Raw genomic sequence first — 17565 nt, 5'->3', positions numbered from 1 at the left:
CTGAAGTATTGAAATGCGGGAGCGTTTCAGGCAGAACAGAGAAAAAATAACTCAGGGGAAAAATAAATAAATAAAAATAAAAAAATTAAAATAAAATAAAAAATAAGTACATAGAAATACACAATTTGGCGACTACTATCATCTGAGTGTCTATGATCCAGCATCTTCAGTTTTTATTGTGCAGTATTTTCAGCACTTATATTACAATATCTGCAGATATGTTTAAGTAGATAAACACTGCATCTAAAAGTTTTTAGTATATCGTATTGTGAAAGCGTATCTTCACTATAAAATAATGCCTTCAGTTGACTTGAAGAATTCTCACTTTACGAAACAATGGCTCAGTGGTAGAGCGTTCACCTCTGGTGCATATGGCCCCGGGTTCAAACCCTGTTCCCGCCAAGTGAACTTTGTGGTGGACAAACACCATGTGCGTGGGTTTCCTCGGGGTTCTCCCATTTCCTCCCACTTTCTTCATTTCACCATTTAATTCATTGCTTATCATCACCACCGTCTCATTTAGCGTAACAGGTATAACCGTGGGACGTAAAACTCAAAAATATAATTTTCATTCATTAAAGAAACGACAGAGCATAAGTGATTAGAAGGGGGAAGGGGAAGCAGGTGAAGAGAAGAAAGGTAAAAGAAGGAAAAGAGGTGGACTCAAGGAACTTGTGCTATTGTCGATTGGGGCCAGAGGGAGGGTTCATCTTTAAATTATTTCTTTTTTACTTTTCTTCTCCTTATTTAAATCTAACGATACACATTACTGGGTTGTGCTGTATGCAACTTCGGTAGAGACTAAGCACCTCTTGGCGAATACATGTTCACCCCATTCCTCCGAGCAGACGAGAAATGATGCGAGAAGAGCTTTTAAGCGATAACTAGAAGTGTAAAATGTCCAAGAACTCTCATTATACTCTGAAACAAACTAGGCCTAACCTAACCTGATGTAAATGCACATAATAATGGAACAGTTATCTAGATCCTTCCCAGAACATTTCATATAGCATCAACATATTCAAGCGGCAGGGGTGCAGAACACTGACTCCCCTCCCATTCAGTTGTAATAAAACAAGAAAGTAATGTGCCCTACGGGGCTCTAACAACCCGCCTTTATCCGCTATCGCTCGCTGTGTGAATAGAGGGGTTCATCCAAGCAAACGATTCCACCAAGTAGAAAATTGATGGGTAAAATATGATGGGAAACACATTTCGTGAAGGAATGAAAGTGTGAATATGAGTAATTACTGTCAGTGCACACCTTATTAAAATGAATTCGAGTGATAGTGGAAGTATTTTACGTGTATATGTGTTTTTCCACTATCCTCGTTTAGCGTATAACTCTCGTAGCTGAGACGCCCGCTCCCTACGGACGTACGCCATCCCTACCGCGCCCCAGCCTTGATTCGGGAATATAGCATTCGTGCCTTTTATTGGTCACCTAGCACAAGTTGGTACATCATCATGCACTGTAGGCTTTATGCCACACACCCGTAATCTTTTTTATTAGGCTCAGGCCAGTCTTTCAGAACCTGTATCCGCAATGTCGTTGCTGTTGAGTTTAACGTCCCGTTCATCAGTAAGGCTATATAAGACGTAAATTTACTGATTAACGTGGAATCCGAACCACCTGAGCTCTCGCCGGTAATCGAACTCGGGTCTCGCACGCCAACTGCTTACCCACGGAGGAGCTCACATCCGCAATGTATTTATACTTATGGTATTACTGCTGTATTGCCAGAATACGAAAATAAGAAAAGGAATATTATTTAGTTTCTCACCCAAAATACTAGATATTTCCCCTGGCTCACTTGTGAACGTATGGCATAAAAGCTAGTCCATAAAACACTGACTAATTTGTGCTACGTGGCCAGTAAAAAGCACGAATGCCATCTAACCGAGTCAAAACAGGAGAGCAGAAACAGCGTCCGCAGGGAGCAGGCGCGTCAGCGGCGATGAGTATACGCATAAACGAGGATGGTGGAAAAACAATTTCATCAAACAGTTCATCTCATAAAATGCACGCCTTATGTGTTGCACAGCTTTGGGGGAGGTACTACATGCAATCCAAAAAAGTACCAAAATGTACTAAATTAGATTATACTCGATTAGGTTTGGTTAAATGTTCCTCTTCTTTTCTGCAGCTTCAATTTGTTTACCCTAGTCACAGTAAACTTTTTGCCTGTTCAGTAGACCATGCCTTTCACACAATTTCGACAACGGACACTCATTTTTGTATAACTTCGTAAAACTCAATCACGATATGACACAACCTTGTCATTTACGCACTGCCTTTCCCAAAAATCATAACAAATATACCGCCAAATAGTCCCTTCCGCCCCCCATATATATAGTGTAGCTTACAATATCAAAAATAACTAACGACAAGTATATTGGTAACTATCACCCTCAACTTACTTTTACTCACGAACCAAAAGAAACTCTCTAATTTATCTGGTAAAATTTCTATAATTGGTCCGGCGATACAGTAGTTAACCCATACTAAGCCCTCCTGAAGTCAATCTGCAAGTAGTAATGGAGCTCCTCATTTTGTACATGCTGGGCTAAAAATACAAACTCTAATCTAACCTGGGAATGTAAGAAATCTGTCAAAATTTGATAGAACCGTCTTCTCGAGTAATGTCGAATTGAGTCCTGAGCTTTGGTACAGAAGGAATGAACCTCGCTAGTATCTTATATGAGCGTGTTATTACACCCTTCACCATCTGAATTCACTAATATATATATATATATATATATATATATATATATTTCCAATTCCCATGTGCCCATCTACGTTACAGAAGCCTATTATAATACACCCGAATATAAGATTTGAAATGGCATGTCGACGTAATAGTGAAGTTATCCACGTCCTGAATTGTTCCTTCTTAATTAAGAATTGATTTATAATTGATAATGAGTTACTTTTGTCCACATACACAAAAACTTTCAGTTGTATAATAAATGGTGCACCGGAATAAATCTATATAAACAAATCACTCATCATATCTTACCTTTTTCGCAGTTCCTATTCTCTCTTCCTTCTTCACTTCAACATAGAACTAAAAGTATTAACATTACTGAAATTTCTACGCTTCTAATCAACCACTCAATTCAAATCGGCTGAGAGTGCACTGTGCAAGGATCTGCGCATGTGCCGTCACTAAAAATTGAATGTTGTTTTCCGTACGTCCCTTTTTTATCCCGATCATGTAGGTCCGTGGACGTTTCATTTGTGGATTAAATATTGGCATCCAATGGACCATCCACTGAAGTCCAGAAAATGGATATTCACTTCTGAACGTAATATGGACATCCAATGGACCGTCCACTCAAGTTCAGAATGTGGATATCCATTGCCGAACGTATTATGGACCACCAATGGATGTTACGCATAAGTCAATGTTCTAAAACTGGACATTCTGGATCTAATATGTACGTCCACTGGCTGTGATGTGCTCTGTGGGATGATGTCAAAATCGCTCTTAATATATTCAATGTAGGATCAACTCAAAGGAGGAAAGTAAATTTCTTTAAAAAAAAATAGCTTTTATTGTTTCGACGTTAATGGGTTAAGTACCAGTTTTCCGTCTACTATAGGAAATTAAAATTCATAATATTTATAAATCATTTATGAATGTAAAATTAATTGAAATATTTTCTTTCCCTAGGTATAAAATATTCGTCAGGAAACCAAACTTCGTGTACTCTTGGAGATCATACTTAGAAGTACTTAGCATAAACCTATGGATCGCCATTCTCTGTGTATTGGTATTGCTACCTGTATGTTCATTCATTATCCAGACTGCCTTCGCAAAGACCAGAAATGCTGAACTCACCCTGGAGATCTCTGAAGCATGCGTATTGATGATCGGATATTTATGTCAACAAGGTAATGCATGGAATTGATAAATAATTTAAACATGTACTTAATGTTCATTCCTCTTCATAAATTCGTAATTATATATGAACAAATAACAACTATGGATAATATATATATTTAAAATTTCTCTGAACAGTTGATATATTATTTTTATTATTCTATTGTTCTCTTATTTCTGTTGCACTAGAGAAGAAACATCTCCTCCAGTTCCCTTCCAGGTGGCAACGTACCAAGAACTGACGAAACGTTGCCACGTTGGACCGCAATGGATATACGTTGGAATAAGAAGGATGCTGAACGAACATCTCCAGAAACGATAGATATGCGTCTGCCTACCTCTCTGATAAAATCAAGGCTTCTAGAGCCCCATGCTCCACTGGTCTCGATAGCTATTGGAGCAGATATAAATTTATCGAGGAGATTATTGCATTTCCTTTCCTTTTCTGCCTCTCTACGTCTAGCAACTTCTCCAGCATTCACAACCGTCAACGGCAGGCTTGAATGGGCGAATGTGTCCGAACATGTAACATCCCATACTAGAGATTTACCTCTCATCCAAGGTATTAATGTCATGCCATCAGGTCGTTTACCGTCGGAACGACAACAGCCTGACGGTTCACGAATCGAAGGAATTCCTGCCGTCGTGAGGGCTCGCAAAATGATGTCATTAACAGATGAATGTCTGGTGTTTCTGCCTATGCTTTTCATGCATGAGAGGCCATGCAGGCCGCGTTGGGTAACTTGATCCCCGCAAGCTGGACAGCGATGTGGTTCACAAACAGCTGAACCTAGTCTTAGGGCTACTGCGATTCGAAAGGTTTCATTAGACATGTGAAGACCTAATTGGGGAGAAGGTAACGCATTTAACCATGCACCAGCATGGGGAGATGACGCAGCAAGAAGTCTAGCTTTATCCTCTGGAACAGCAACGGATTGTAAAAGAAGTTTATGGAAATGTACTGCTATTGGTGTGTACCAAGATGCCTGAGAACCTCTTTTGCTGATTTCTGGAAGGTCCGTATCTGTTATATTTATCCATTTGGTAGAGCCTTCTTCAACTATTCCATCTGGGTCCAGGTGGTAGCCTTGAGGAAGGAGAGCCTCGATTAAACGAAGGGATCCGTGGTAGGACGCTAAAAAGGTAGGAATCGCCATATCAACGGTTCGTCGAATACCAAGGCCTCCTAATCCAACAGGTAAGGATGATTGCATCCAAGATTCGTCACTCAAGGAGCAGTTCAAAATTGACTCCAGACCCATTTTGAGGATATGATTATATTTCTTCAGCAGTGGAGGCTCATTCCAAGATGGAAAGCACCGTAGAAAGTAGTTTAGGCGAGGGATTGACAATGAAGCACGTAGAAGGAAAAAAGCACCGTGTGCTGAAATCGAGTCAAGACGAGACACAAAATATACTAATTTGGATATTTTGGTTGATAGCACAGTTGTAAATGCTTCCTTTGTGAGAGCAGAACCCAGAAGACAAGCATCCTGTTTGCTTAGGAGACGTATTCCTGGTGCAACTTCTCCAAATCTTCTGAATAATTGTTCGGATGTGACTTCATCTGATCCAAGAAAACCAACTTCGCATTTTGAGAAATTCAAATGTAAGCCCAGATCTGACGCTTTCTCATTTATATGTGTTAACGTTGAAAGGACTGCCTCAGGTGTGTCAGCAATACTCCCATCATCCAAATACCAGATGTTTAGTTCAGTATTAATCGAATTTACTAAAGAATGTATTGTTATGGCAAAAAGTTCTGGGCCCAAGGGATCACCTTGTTGTACTCCTCTCTGGGATGAAATAGTGTCTTGGCCTAAGAATAGGTTACTGGGTTGAGCGTAACACTGGTGAACATCTTATATATTTTGCCTAATTTTCACGGAGACATCTGTAAATGTATAAATTTATTTTTTTTATTATTCTACATCATCTAGTCTACAAAACATAAGTTAAACAAAACTCGGACTGAATACCAAATAATGAATCTATTTAATTAAGAGCTTCATTTAAAATGTATACGGTATAAAGTTTAATATTCAATTTTCGATATTACAATTAATTTGAAAATAGTATTAACTTTCAGACTTCTAACTAGGTTGAGTAGTCTCAGGCTTAGAATGGGGTAGCGTAGTGGCATTTTAACATGTTGAAGTGGCAAATTTCGTAAAGCAAACTTTTCGTATTTATTTATCCTCTTAAAACTGACAAATATTAGCAAACCAATAGTATTTTAAGCTGCAAGAATAACAGATTGTCGATGTATTACTTTTATTGAGTATCAAACCATTACTAAATAAAAGAAGTGGATAGTTACTCGATAGAACATTCGATGATCATGTTATTTAAATATGCGAAATAAACCACATAAACAACTTCAGTGCTATGTCGTCTGCCTTATCTTCTTAAGTCGCCTCACACACGACAAAGTGCACAATTTAAATGGACAAAATCGAATTTTGACTTGTTATCAAATAGGTTTGTAATGCATTGAGAAACATCCTAACATAGTTTTTTAATGCATAACATTAGCATCATTCTCGGTGACTAATTATTTATTTATATCTTTTTGTGAGTATATCCAAAAATGCAAAAGAAGCTCCTAAACTCTCTGATCTCAAATGAAAACACATAGTTCCCCAGAATCGTAAACACGTGCGGACAGAAATAAATATGTATTATGTTGAGATAACTGATCTGTAAAACATATTGCGCATTCATTCTGTTCAAAGTATTTCTCTTCACCTTACAGTGCTATATTTCTGTTGTTAATTGAGTATGAAATTAACCAAGATATTTTCAACCGTCTGTCGTTCGTAGAAAATCAACAAAATAACGATTTCGGGCGACACATTACCACAATATTCACAAAATAATGCATTAGCTATTCATTTTGTAAGGTAGCTTAGTCAAAGCAAAATACAAAAGCTATTGGCACCACAAAGGGCTGACTACTTGTTAAATAGAGAGCCTTCTGTATAGGGAGTAGCCTAGAAGCAGTATCAATACAGTGAAGTAAGAAAAATGAAAGAAATAAAATAATAACATAATAAATTTACAATGGTGAATCGGGTTCGGGTGTGAAGTTATACTCTAAAGCTGGGAATCGAATCAACGCAGCGGGAACATCTCCTCTGTGTGCCCACCGTCACTATCGGGACTTGTAACGTCCACCTCCGCCTAGCCAACTCAAATCGAATAAGGTATTAGAGTCTTATTAAAAGTAATAATATTAATAATTACAATAATTATAATAATAAAACTGTCGATTCAAACTCAGCAAGAATCGGCCTGGTAGATGGGACTTGCGGAGCAGATCAATCTCGTCTCGATTCGTGCACAACCGAAAAATTTGATCTAATATTTGCAATAAGACAATTATATATATATATATATATATATATATATATATATATATATATATATATATATATATATATATATATATATGGAAAGACAATAGATATGCTAAATAAACACCGAAATATTCAATTATTGTAACAACTTTATTGCAACGGTGTATATATACTTTTGCGTTAGAAGAACATATATACACCGACTAAATAACATATAGATACTAAATTTATGCGAAATTGCAACAGTCTTTAACTATTTGAAAACAATTATTTGAGTTCAAATTCGAAAGCAAACAAATGGTAACTCCGAATGAATAACTTTTTAATAAATCCTCAATTATAATTGTACGGAATCTGAAGTTTCATATCAAATCCATCCATTAACTTTCTCCTAAAAATAGCCTTTAAAGCTCCTACAAATTTACAATCAAAATCAGTTATAGCTTGACAAACATGAAATAGATGTAGTCGGCCTATACAGCACAGCACAGGTCGGCCTACACAGCACATATATATTCTAGAACTCACTTTGGATAAAAGACAACTCAACGAGCAACTAGTCCTCTCAATATTCATTAACAATCAGTTTAAATTAGGTCTGTATCTATCAAAACTTCAAATTAATAACTTTCTTATACAAGATTTATAATTCACTTTCGATAGTAGAGTATTTAAAAACCAATAGAGCTATTTTTCAAAGTTTAATATCTAGGCTCAAATCATTAGATGCTAGAGAAAAACCGAAACGTGAATTTCATTAAACTTTCGAACCCAAATTTATCATAACGGACAGATAATGACCGACAACAAGCTGTAAGAAAAACGAATTAGCGAAAACATTCGATCAATTAAAAGAATCTTCAAATGTATAATCCGCTATTAGCGTCGAGACCAATTCACGTAGAAAACTTTGGTAAATCAGAGGGAGGACAATTCAGTTAAAGCAGAGAAATATAGGGCCAATTCAATGAATCCTACCCCGGGCGAATAGGAGTCAAATTTCACAACCGTACAAAACATATAGTTAGACGTGGCACAACTACTTGTTTCTACTAAAATTAGGACATCACTCACCTTATTTGAAGTATTATCTTTTATCGTGTTACCTTCGCCAATCGTGATCAAATGCTTCCCTCTGGTCTCTTTCGTCTGAACTTTCCTACTTTCCGAAGGTTGACGACAATTCGGTAGTATAATGCCAGTGAATATTCCGAATAATTCTCAACAATATTAAAACATATGGCATTTAAACAGAGCACAAGAGTGAAGCTACTCAGAAACAGCTTGGAAACTAGAGAAACTTCCAGCTTTTAACCCACTTTTACTTTCACTAATTCCAGAGTGAGCTTTTATAACACGGCTTAAAATTGAAACTATTCCTCGAAACGAGCTCCTATTCATGAGCCACACAGTCTTCAGTAATTACAAAAATAATTGCACTCGATTTTTAATAACTTCTCTAACAAAAGCCACCACTTTAATTCCAAATTTAAACTGACCCACGAGAAATCCTCCCGGATCCGGCTACAATCTCAATATTAGAGATATGCCTATTTAACATAATTTACTTTACAAATCTTCAACATTGATATTGAAAAAACTTCCTGCCGTGTAAAGCACTTAATAAATATATTACTTTCGTAGCAGTAACACCAACTTCCAAACTCTCCGACATTCCCACTTAAACACACAACTGCGAAGCAACTGAAACACTGAACGGAGAACACAACAAGACAAGGAGTTCCGCTCCAGCGAAACGTTACGAATCCAGTTTGCGAGCACACGGAGTTAAGCTGGCTCGAAACCTTCAGCTCGCGAAATGCCACGCCCCCCGACACAATTCATATTTCTTTCTTTTTCCAGCAGCTCAAACTATAAACAGGAAATCTATGAATCTTTCCCAGAATACTTTTTCTTCCTTCTTTTTTTTTAAATACAAAAACGATTGAATATGACAGATTTAAGGCAGAATGATATAAATGTTTAACAATAATTCTTTATTAAGAATAAACCCTGTATTTGAATCACTGACTGGAAAAAGGGAATAAGTGCATCAGACCTAAGTTTTCAAAAACGCTAAAAAAAAAACCTTCCGGAGGACGTCTGTGAAGTTGTCCCGCCCACCTAATGAATTTTTCTTTTTCTTATCTACATCGTTAGTTTATCGTTAGTTTACGTTAGTTTTGCTAAAATTATCGTTAGTTTTGCAAAAATAACGATTTTATTCGAGAAATAAATGGGCAGGCCAACTTCACAGTTCCCCGCCCACAAACGAATTTCAAAAGTTTTTCATATCACATCGTTAGTTTATCGTTAGTTTACGTTAGTTTTGCTAAAACTATCGTTAGTTTCGCAAAAATAACGATTTTATTCGAGAAATAAAGTTTTCCGCCAACTGGGAATTAGCCCGCCCATATTGAATTCTCATAAAATTCCAACTCATATCGTTAGTTTATCGTTAGTTTACGTTAGTTTTGCTAAAACTATCGTTAGTTTCGAAAAAATAACGATTTTATTCAAGAAATAAAGTTTCCCGCCAAATTTGAATTAGCCCGCCCATATTGAATTCTCATAAAATTCCAACTCACATCGTTAGTTTATCGTTAGTTTACGTTAGTTTTACTAAAACTATCGTTAGTTTCGCAAAAATAACGATTTTATTCGAGAAATAAATGGGCAGGCCAACTTCACGGTTCTCCGCCCACAAACGAATTTCAAAAGTTTTTCATATCACATCGTTACTTTATCGTTAGTTTACGTTAGTTTTGCTAAAACTATCGTTAGTTTCGCAAAAATAACGATTTTATTCGAGAAATAAAGTTTCCCGCCAACTGTGAATTAGCCCGCCCATATTGAATTCTCATAAAATTCCAACTCATATCGTTACTTTATCGTTAGTTTACGTTAGTTTTGCTAAAACTATCGTTAGTTTCGCAAAAATAACGATTTTATTCAAGAAATAAAGTTTCCCGCCAAATTTGAATTAGCCCGCCCATATTGAATTCTCATAAAATTCCAACTCACATCGTTAGTTTATCGTTAGTTTACGTTAGTTTTACTAAAACTATCGTTAGTTTCGCAAAAATAACGATTTTATTCGAGAAATAAATGGGCAGGCAACTTCACGGTTCTCCGCCCACAAACGAATTTCAAAAGATTTTCATATCACATCGTTACTTTATCGTTAGTTTACGTTAGTTTTGCTAAAATTATCGTTAGTTTCGCAAAAATAACGATTTTATTCGAGAAATAAAGTTTCCCGCCAACTGTGAATTAGCCCGCCCATATTGAATTCTCATAAAATTCCAACTCATATCGTTAGTTTATCGTTAGTTTTGCTAAAACTATCGTTAGTTTCGCAAAAATAACGATTTTATTCAAGAAATAAAGTTTCCCGCCAAATTTGAATTAGCCCGCCCATATTGAATTCTCATAAAATTCCAACTCACATCGTTAGCTTATCGTTAGTTTACGTTAGTTTTTCTAAAACTATCGTTAGTTTCGCAAAAATAACGATTTTATTCGAAAAATAAATGAACAGGCCAACTTCACGGTTCCCCGCCCACAAACGAAATTCAAAAGTTTTTCAAATCACATCGTTAGTTTTTCGTTAGTTTACGTTAGTTTTGCTAAAACTATCGTTAGTTACGCAAAAATAACGATTTTATTCGAGAAATAAAGTTTCCCGCCAACTTGAATAAGCCCGCTCGTATAGAATTCTCATAAACTTCCAACTCATATCGTTAGTTTATCGTTAGTTTACGTTTGTTTTACTAAAACTATCGTTAGTTTCGCAAAAATAACGATTTTATTCGAGAAATAAAAGTTCCCGCTAAATGTACACACAATTACATAGCAGGCATACGCCTATCATGTTCCCTCAGGTACAGTACATGAGAATGTGTCCAGTATGTGCCTTATATACATCTTACGTATGCCTGTTATGTAAATGTGCTGTTAGGGTTTACATTTGGCGGGAACTTTAATTTGTCGAATAAAATCGTTATTTTTCCAAAACAAACGTTAATTTCAGCAAAACTAATGTATACTAACGTTAAACTAACGATATGAGTAGGAAGTTTAAGGGAATTCAATATGGATTGGCTAATTCACAGTTGGAGGGAAAGTTTATTGCTCGAATAAAATCATTATTTTTGCGAAACTAACGATAGTTTTAGAGAAACTAACGTAAACTAACGATAAACTAACGATATGAGTTGGAATTTTATGAGAATTCAATATGGGCGGGCTAATTCACATTTGGGGGAAACTTTATTTCTCGAATAAAATCGTTATTTTTGCGAAACTAACGATAGTTTTAGCAAAACTAACGTAAACTAAGGATAAACTAACGATGTGATATGAAAAACTTTTGAAATTCGTTTCTGGGCGGGGAACCGTGAAGTTGGCCTGCCCATTTATTTCTCGAATAAAATCGTTATTTGTGCGAAACTAACGATAATTTTAGTAAAACTAACGATAGTTTTAGTAAAACTAACGTAAACTAACGATAAACTAACGATGTGAGTTGGAATTTTATGAAAATTCAATATGGGCGGGCTAATTCAAATTTGGCGGGAAACTTTATTTCTTGAATAAAATCGTTATTTTTGCGAAACTAACGATAGTTTTAGCAAAACTAACGTAAACTAACGATAAACTAACGATATGAGTTGGAATTTTATGAGAATTCAATATGGGCGGGCTAATTCACAGTTGGCGGGAAACTTTATTTCTCGAATAAAATCGTTATTTTTGCGAAACTAACGATAGTTTTAGCAAAACTAACGTAAACTAACGATAAACTAACGATGTGATATGAAAAACTTTTGAAATTCGTTTGTGGGCGGGGAACCGTGAAGTTGGCCTGCCCATTTATTTCTCGAATAAAATCGTTATTTTTGCTAAACTAACGATAATTTTAGCAAAACTAACGTAAACTAACGATAAACTAACGATGTAGATAAAAAAATGAAAAATTCGTTAGGTGGGCGGGACAACTTCACAGACGTTTGCGGAGGCGTTGTTTGTATTTTTTTGCAAAAAGTGTATAATTGATTACTTGTAGCAAAAGAACTAACAAACACTAAGACAAGAAGAAGAATCTTGTATTGCAGCACTGCAATTGGTTAGATAAGCTTAAAAATGAAAAAAATATTCCCTTTTTCCAATCAATTAGAGTTGGACGCAATTGTAATTGTGCGTAGGGTATGTAATGTGCAGTTTATGATAGGAAGCTATGAAAATATACATGCTGAATACAATGTTGCATGTTAATCTTGGATATATGTATCCGAACTATCACTTATGTTAGGCTTCTAACACTTTTATTGTCACCGTTCGGTTTTTTTTTTTTTTTTTTAAAGCACATGTCATTCGTACAGCAAGAAAAGTAATACAATAGACAGTTGAAAAAATACGTACCAAAATACGTTGTCAAAATAGAAAACGATAATAGGACTTTGCATAGGGTCCTATCCGTCTGCATCTTCGTCTTCTACAGTTTCTTGGTCAGTGGTTTTCCATGAACAAATCATCCTATAGAACTTTTTGTATTGGTCAGGTATGCATTTGATGATTTGTGAAGAATCGTTTATCTTTTTCTGATTGTCGGGACTTGCCAATCGTATGCCTTTGACGTTGGCTGTGGAACGATTGTGACATTATTTTTGAGTAATAGAAAAATATCAGTTCTTAGTTCATTGATAAACTTATGAGCTTGCACATAACCTAGAGATTCTGCTTTAGAAACAGTGTCTTTATTTACGTACTTGGAATTTCACTTTTTGGTCCACAATGCTACCTGAAGATTTCTTGTAAAACGGTTACCACCAATGTTTAAAATCTAAGATTTCTTCATTGACAACTTCATAAACCTGAAATGGAGTATCAGTATTTCTTGCATTCGTAATCATGTGGTTATACTGTGCTGGTAAATAAATGCGATTGTGTCGTTTGAGTTCTCGTTTGATTATAACAAAATTTCGGTCACATGGAAAAACTGTGACCTCTGACAGGCAAATATTGCTGTACAGTGGTAAACCATTATGACACGATCAGACTGAAAAGCATTAATGTCATTGTGTGATTGCAGTTTTGGTATTGTGTGATCACCACTTGTATCACTGAAAACACGTAAATCTGTAACTAATTGATTGGGGCAAATATCTGTAAATAATTGGGGCAAATATTTCTCTATAGATTGTGCAATGCGAAGACAACGCGAAGTATCGTAACGTCAGCAGCGGGCTCTAATGGTTGTCTACATACACACAGTCTCACAGTTGTGGTAGGGTGGTATCCTATAGTGATTCGAAGAAAGAAATAGAAACGCAGTTATTCCCTTTTTCTAATCAGCGAGATATTTTGTCTTCTACATTGGTCATATAAAGTTACCCAAACATTCCTATTTTCTACTCAACGATGTAACACATCTTAAAGGAACACATCTGCTATCTCAGGTTGAAATCGCAAAAAAATGTACTTATTCCCTTTTTCGAATCAGTGGTTCATTTTAAGTTCAAGAATATTTTGTTAAACATAATTCTTTTCTTCTTTTTTCTTTTTATAATTTTCATCCTAGTACTTTCATCCCATAATCTTAAGAAAATGTGGCTTGTTACAACCACCACTCCTTAAAAAGAAAAAAAATGTGGAACAGAATTTTTTACAAGCAAAGTACATGGAATCTAGAAATAGAAAAATAATTTATTAATAAATCGATAACAACAAACAGAATACGAAGGAATTACTATAATATATAGAAAACTTATACCTACAAAACTATGTAATTTTGAAAAGATCAAAGTTCAAATTTTTTCCTAATCTAAATTAAAATACATGACATTATATACAATATAAATATATACTTAAAACCACACTTCATGCGCAATTTCTCGAAATTTTTCGAATTTATGTCCATAACTTCGAATTTCGTAAATACAAAAATTCTAATAGCAATACATAAGAACAAATTCACCAATTATAATTTGGATATAATAATTCACACCATTACGTTTTTCATTATCACTACTGGCTTATCCCACCGAGTAGTATTTACCAGATTTTTTTCAGATTTCTGCGTCAAAACAGGGGGGTAAAGAGGGGCTAAACGTTGAAAAGGGGAAATTTTACCAAAAAATCCCTTTTACGGGATTTTCCCGCCTTAGATACATAATGGGGACAAGTGAATGGTACCGCCTGAAAGGCAGTTCTATTTTGAAGAGAATGATAGGCGAAACATGACCCTAGGGTAATTAGATATGTCTCAAGGAATGTTTAAAAATTTCCCTCTGTATACGGGAATATGGGACATTGTCGGTATATTTTTTTTTTTGGCGGCTTACTTTTGCACCTGGAAAATTGGAATCGTGCATAAACATTCAGCCCACCGAGTAGTATTTACCAGATGTTTTTCAGATCTCTGCGATAAAACAGGGGTCCAGGGGGGCCAAAAGTTGAAAAAAAGGATATTTTTACCCAAAAAATCCCGTTTTCCTCATTTTCCCGCCTTAGATACATGATGGAGACACGTGAGTCATACCGCTTGAAAGGCAGTTCTATTCTGAAGAGAATGATGAGCGAAACATGACCCTAGGGTAATTAGGGGTGTCTCAGGAAATTTTTTACCTGAGATCACGGTGTTTTACGGTAATTTGTGGCATTGTGGGAATTCCTGATAAAATTTCTCCCGCCCTTGGTATTCAGGATAGAAACTTGAAATTTGGCACACACATTCAGTATACCAAGTACTATTTACCAGATTTTTTTAAGAAAAATACTTTTGAACGTTTGGGTGTATTATCAAATTCGTTAGTTCAAAAAATGTGCAGATATTTCCCCTTCTTTCTTTAACACTGCTGTATTAGTTTAAGTCAAAAGACGCACACTTAACGTTAAATTAAATAGATCTGAAGGAAGTCTTTTTAGAGCAGTTTTCGAGTTCAGATCCTCAGCTCACAGTGATAGATAAATATAGCTCAAAGGTTCAATTACTAGACAACTGTCTCTTGTCAGTAACCTTAACGGAGCTACTTTCTGATATTATAAGTTAGCTGTTACCAAAATATATTGTGGATTTCGCTCAGCGTTCCATCGCATCATTTGATGTCTTAGTGGCGCAAGCAGAAATTTTACAAAGGGCTGGAATCTTGGCCGAAAAGCTGTTACAATCCCCTGTGTTAGAAACACCTGTTCAATCTCCTGTTAGTTCAGTAGCACCTTTGGAAGAAGGTTTGCCGACAATAATTTCAAAAATACGTTTTTGCACAACTCATTACAAAATTCAGAAAGTACAACCACTACAGTTGCATTTTCGGCAACTGAACCCTCTCCTTTTCAAAGGTCTACAAGCAAGCCACTCAACCACAACAGGTCTTTTACGCCGGACAGATATCCTTCGGTATCCAGCAATCGGCACAGAAAAACTCCGCAAATCGTCAGTGCAATCATAATTTTCGACATCTGCCTTCCAGGACAGAACCCAGATCACGATATAAACAGTATCCAGTACCTCTCAACAGCAAAATCACTCACAAAAATTCGCAAGGATCGCCTGACAAGCAATCTCCAAATCTTGGCTCATGTGGTAGAAATTGTAATAGACGTGGTACACAGCAACAATTTCATTTACCTCCCCCAAGCTACCCTTATACTATGAACCCAGTATTCTTACCCTAGTACCCTCCGTTTTTCCCTTTACTACTTTTCCCTCCCCTTCCTCATTTGCGAATCAGGTTCCGCACCATAATTCTCATCTTTCTGAACCAAAAAACGAGTAAGCTCGGGATCCCTAACTCTCTCAGACCTGCAGTCCCGACTGTGGTGGACTAGCAGATATCTCCTACGTCCACAAAAGAAAACTAGTAGGATTGCCAGAGTATTCAATGAGCCATTAAACATATCCAACGTAACTCTCTGAAATCAAATAGAACGCGGTAGTAATTTACCTTCTAATATACACCACTATATATATATATATATATATATTATAGTCATGCTGAAGCGGCCTTCACGTTATGAATAATTAATTAATAAATAAAAACGAAAAGTAAAAATTAATCATCTTTTCGATTATTGTATCATATATCACGAGTAACCCCTCGCAACAAAATCATCCTGGTATCATTCAATCTACAGATAAACAGTATACTTTCATACCTATATTATAGTCCTCTTGAAACAGCTTTCAGTTTATCACTGGTAAATTAATTAAGTAATGTAAAGTCAAAATTTTACATATTTTCTCATATCTGCTTATATATCACGAGTTTCCCCCTTGTAACTCAATCATCTTGGTATCATTCAGTATATAGATACATGGCTTCATATCTATATTATAGTCTTGTTGAAGCGGCAATCACTTTATAAATAATTAATCAATCAATTAAAACGAAAAGTCAAAATTTTACATATTTCACCATATCTGCTCATAAAACATGAGTTACCCCCTAGCAACAAAATCATCTTCGCATCATTTAATCTATAGATACATACCTTCAAATCTGTATTATAGTCTTGTTGAAGCGGCTTTAACTTTATGATTAATTAATTAATCAATTAAAACGAAAAGTCAAAATATTACACATTTTCCAATATCTGCTTACATATCACAAGTTAACCCCCTCAGAACACAATCTTCTTGATATCATTCAAACTGCAGCTTTATACCTTCATATCTATATTGTAGTCTCGTACTAACGGTTTTCAGTTTATCACTAATTAATCAATCAATTAAAACGAAAAGTCAGAGTTTTACATATTTTTTCATATCTGCTCATATATCACGAGTTAACCCCGCCGCGGAACATAATCATCTTGGTATCATTAAATCTAGAAATATGTACATTCAAATGTGCATCATAGTCTTGTTCAAACGGCCCTGAATTTATGAATAAGTAGTCAATCAATTAAAAGGAAATGTAATAATTTTCAATATTTTCCCATATTTGATCATATATCACGAATTACCCCATCGGAATACAATCATCTTTGTATCATTCAATCTAGAGATATATAGCTTCGTATCTATATTATAATCTTTGTTGAAGCAGCTTTCACCTTATGAATAATTAAATACTTAATTAAAATGAAAAGTAAAAATTTTCCACATTTCCCATATCTGCTCGTATATCACGAATTAGTCACCTTAGAAATCAACAATTTTGGTATCATTCAATTTACAGATATATGCCTTAATATGTGTATATAGTCTTGTTAAAGCGGCTTTCAGTTTATCACTAATTAATAAACCAATTAAAAAGAAAGGTCAAAATTTTCCAAATGTTCCAAAAGCTGCTCATATTTCACGAGTTACTCAG

General features: G+C 35.6%; 1 protein-coding gene across 1 annotated transcript in view; it reads left to right on the top strand.

Annotated features, from left to right (window-relative positions):
* LOC145692391 (uncharacterized) overlaps positions 1-17565 on the top strand; it is a 710913-nt gene that overhangs the window by 483933 nt on the left and 209415 nt on the right. Inside the window, exon 3 of the mRNA XM_081767694.1 lies at positions 3678-3898. Coding sequence (XP_081623820.1) covers positions 3678-3898 — 221 coding nt within the window. The remainder of the gene's footprint in view (positions 1-3677; positions 3899-17565) is intronic.

The sequence above is a fragment of the Thermobia domestica genome, chromosome 8 (assembly GCF_964235325.1).
Source record: "Thermobia domestica chromosome 8, izTheDome1.hap1.1, whole genome shotgun sequence".
In the NCBI taxonomy this organism is placed as follows: Eukaryota; Metazoa; Arthropoda; class Insecta; order Zygentoma; family Lepismatidae; genus Thermobia; species Thermobia domestica.
The sequence above is the reverse complement of the archived record's forward strand: the minus strand, read 5'-3'. Positions and strand labels throughout refer to the sequence as shown.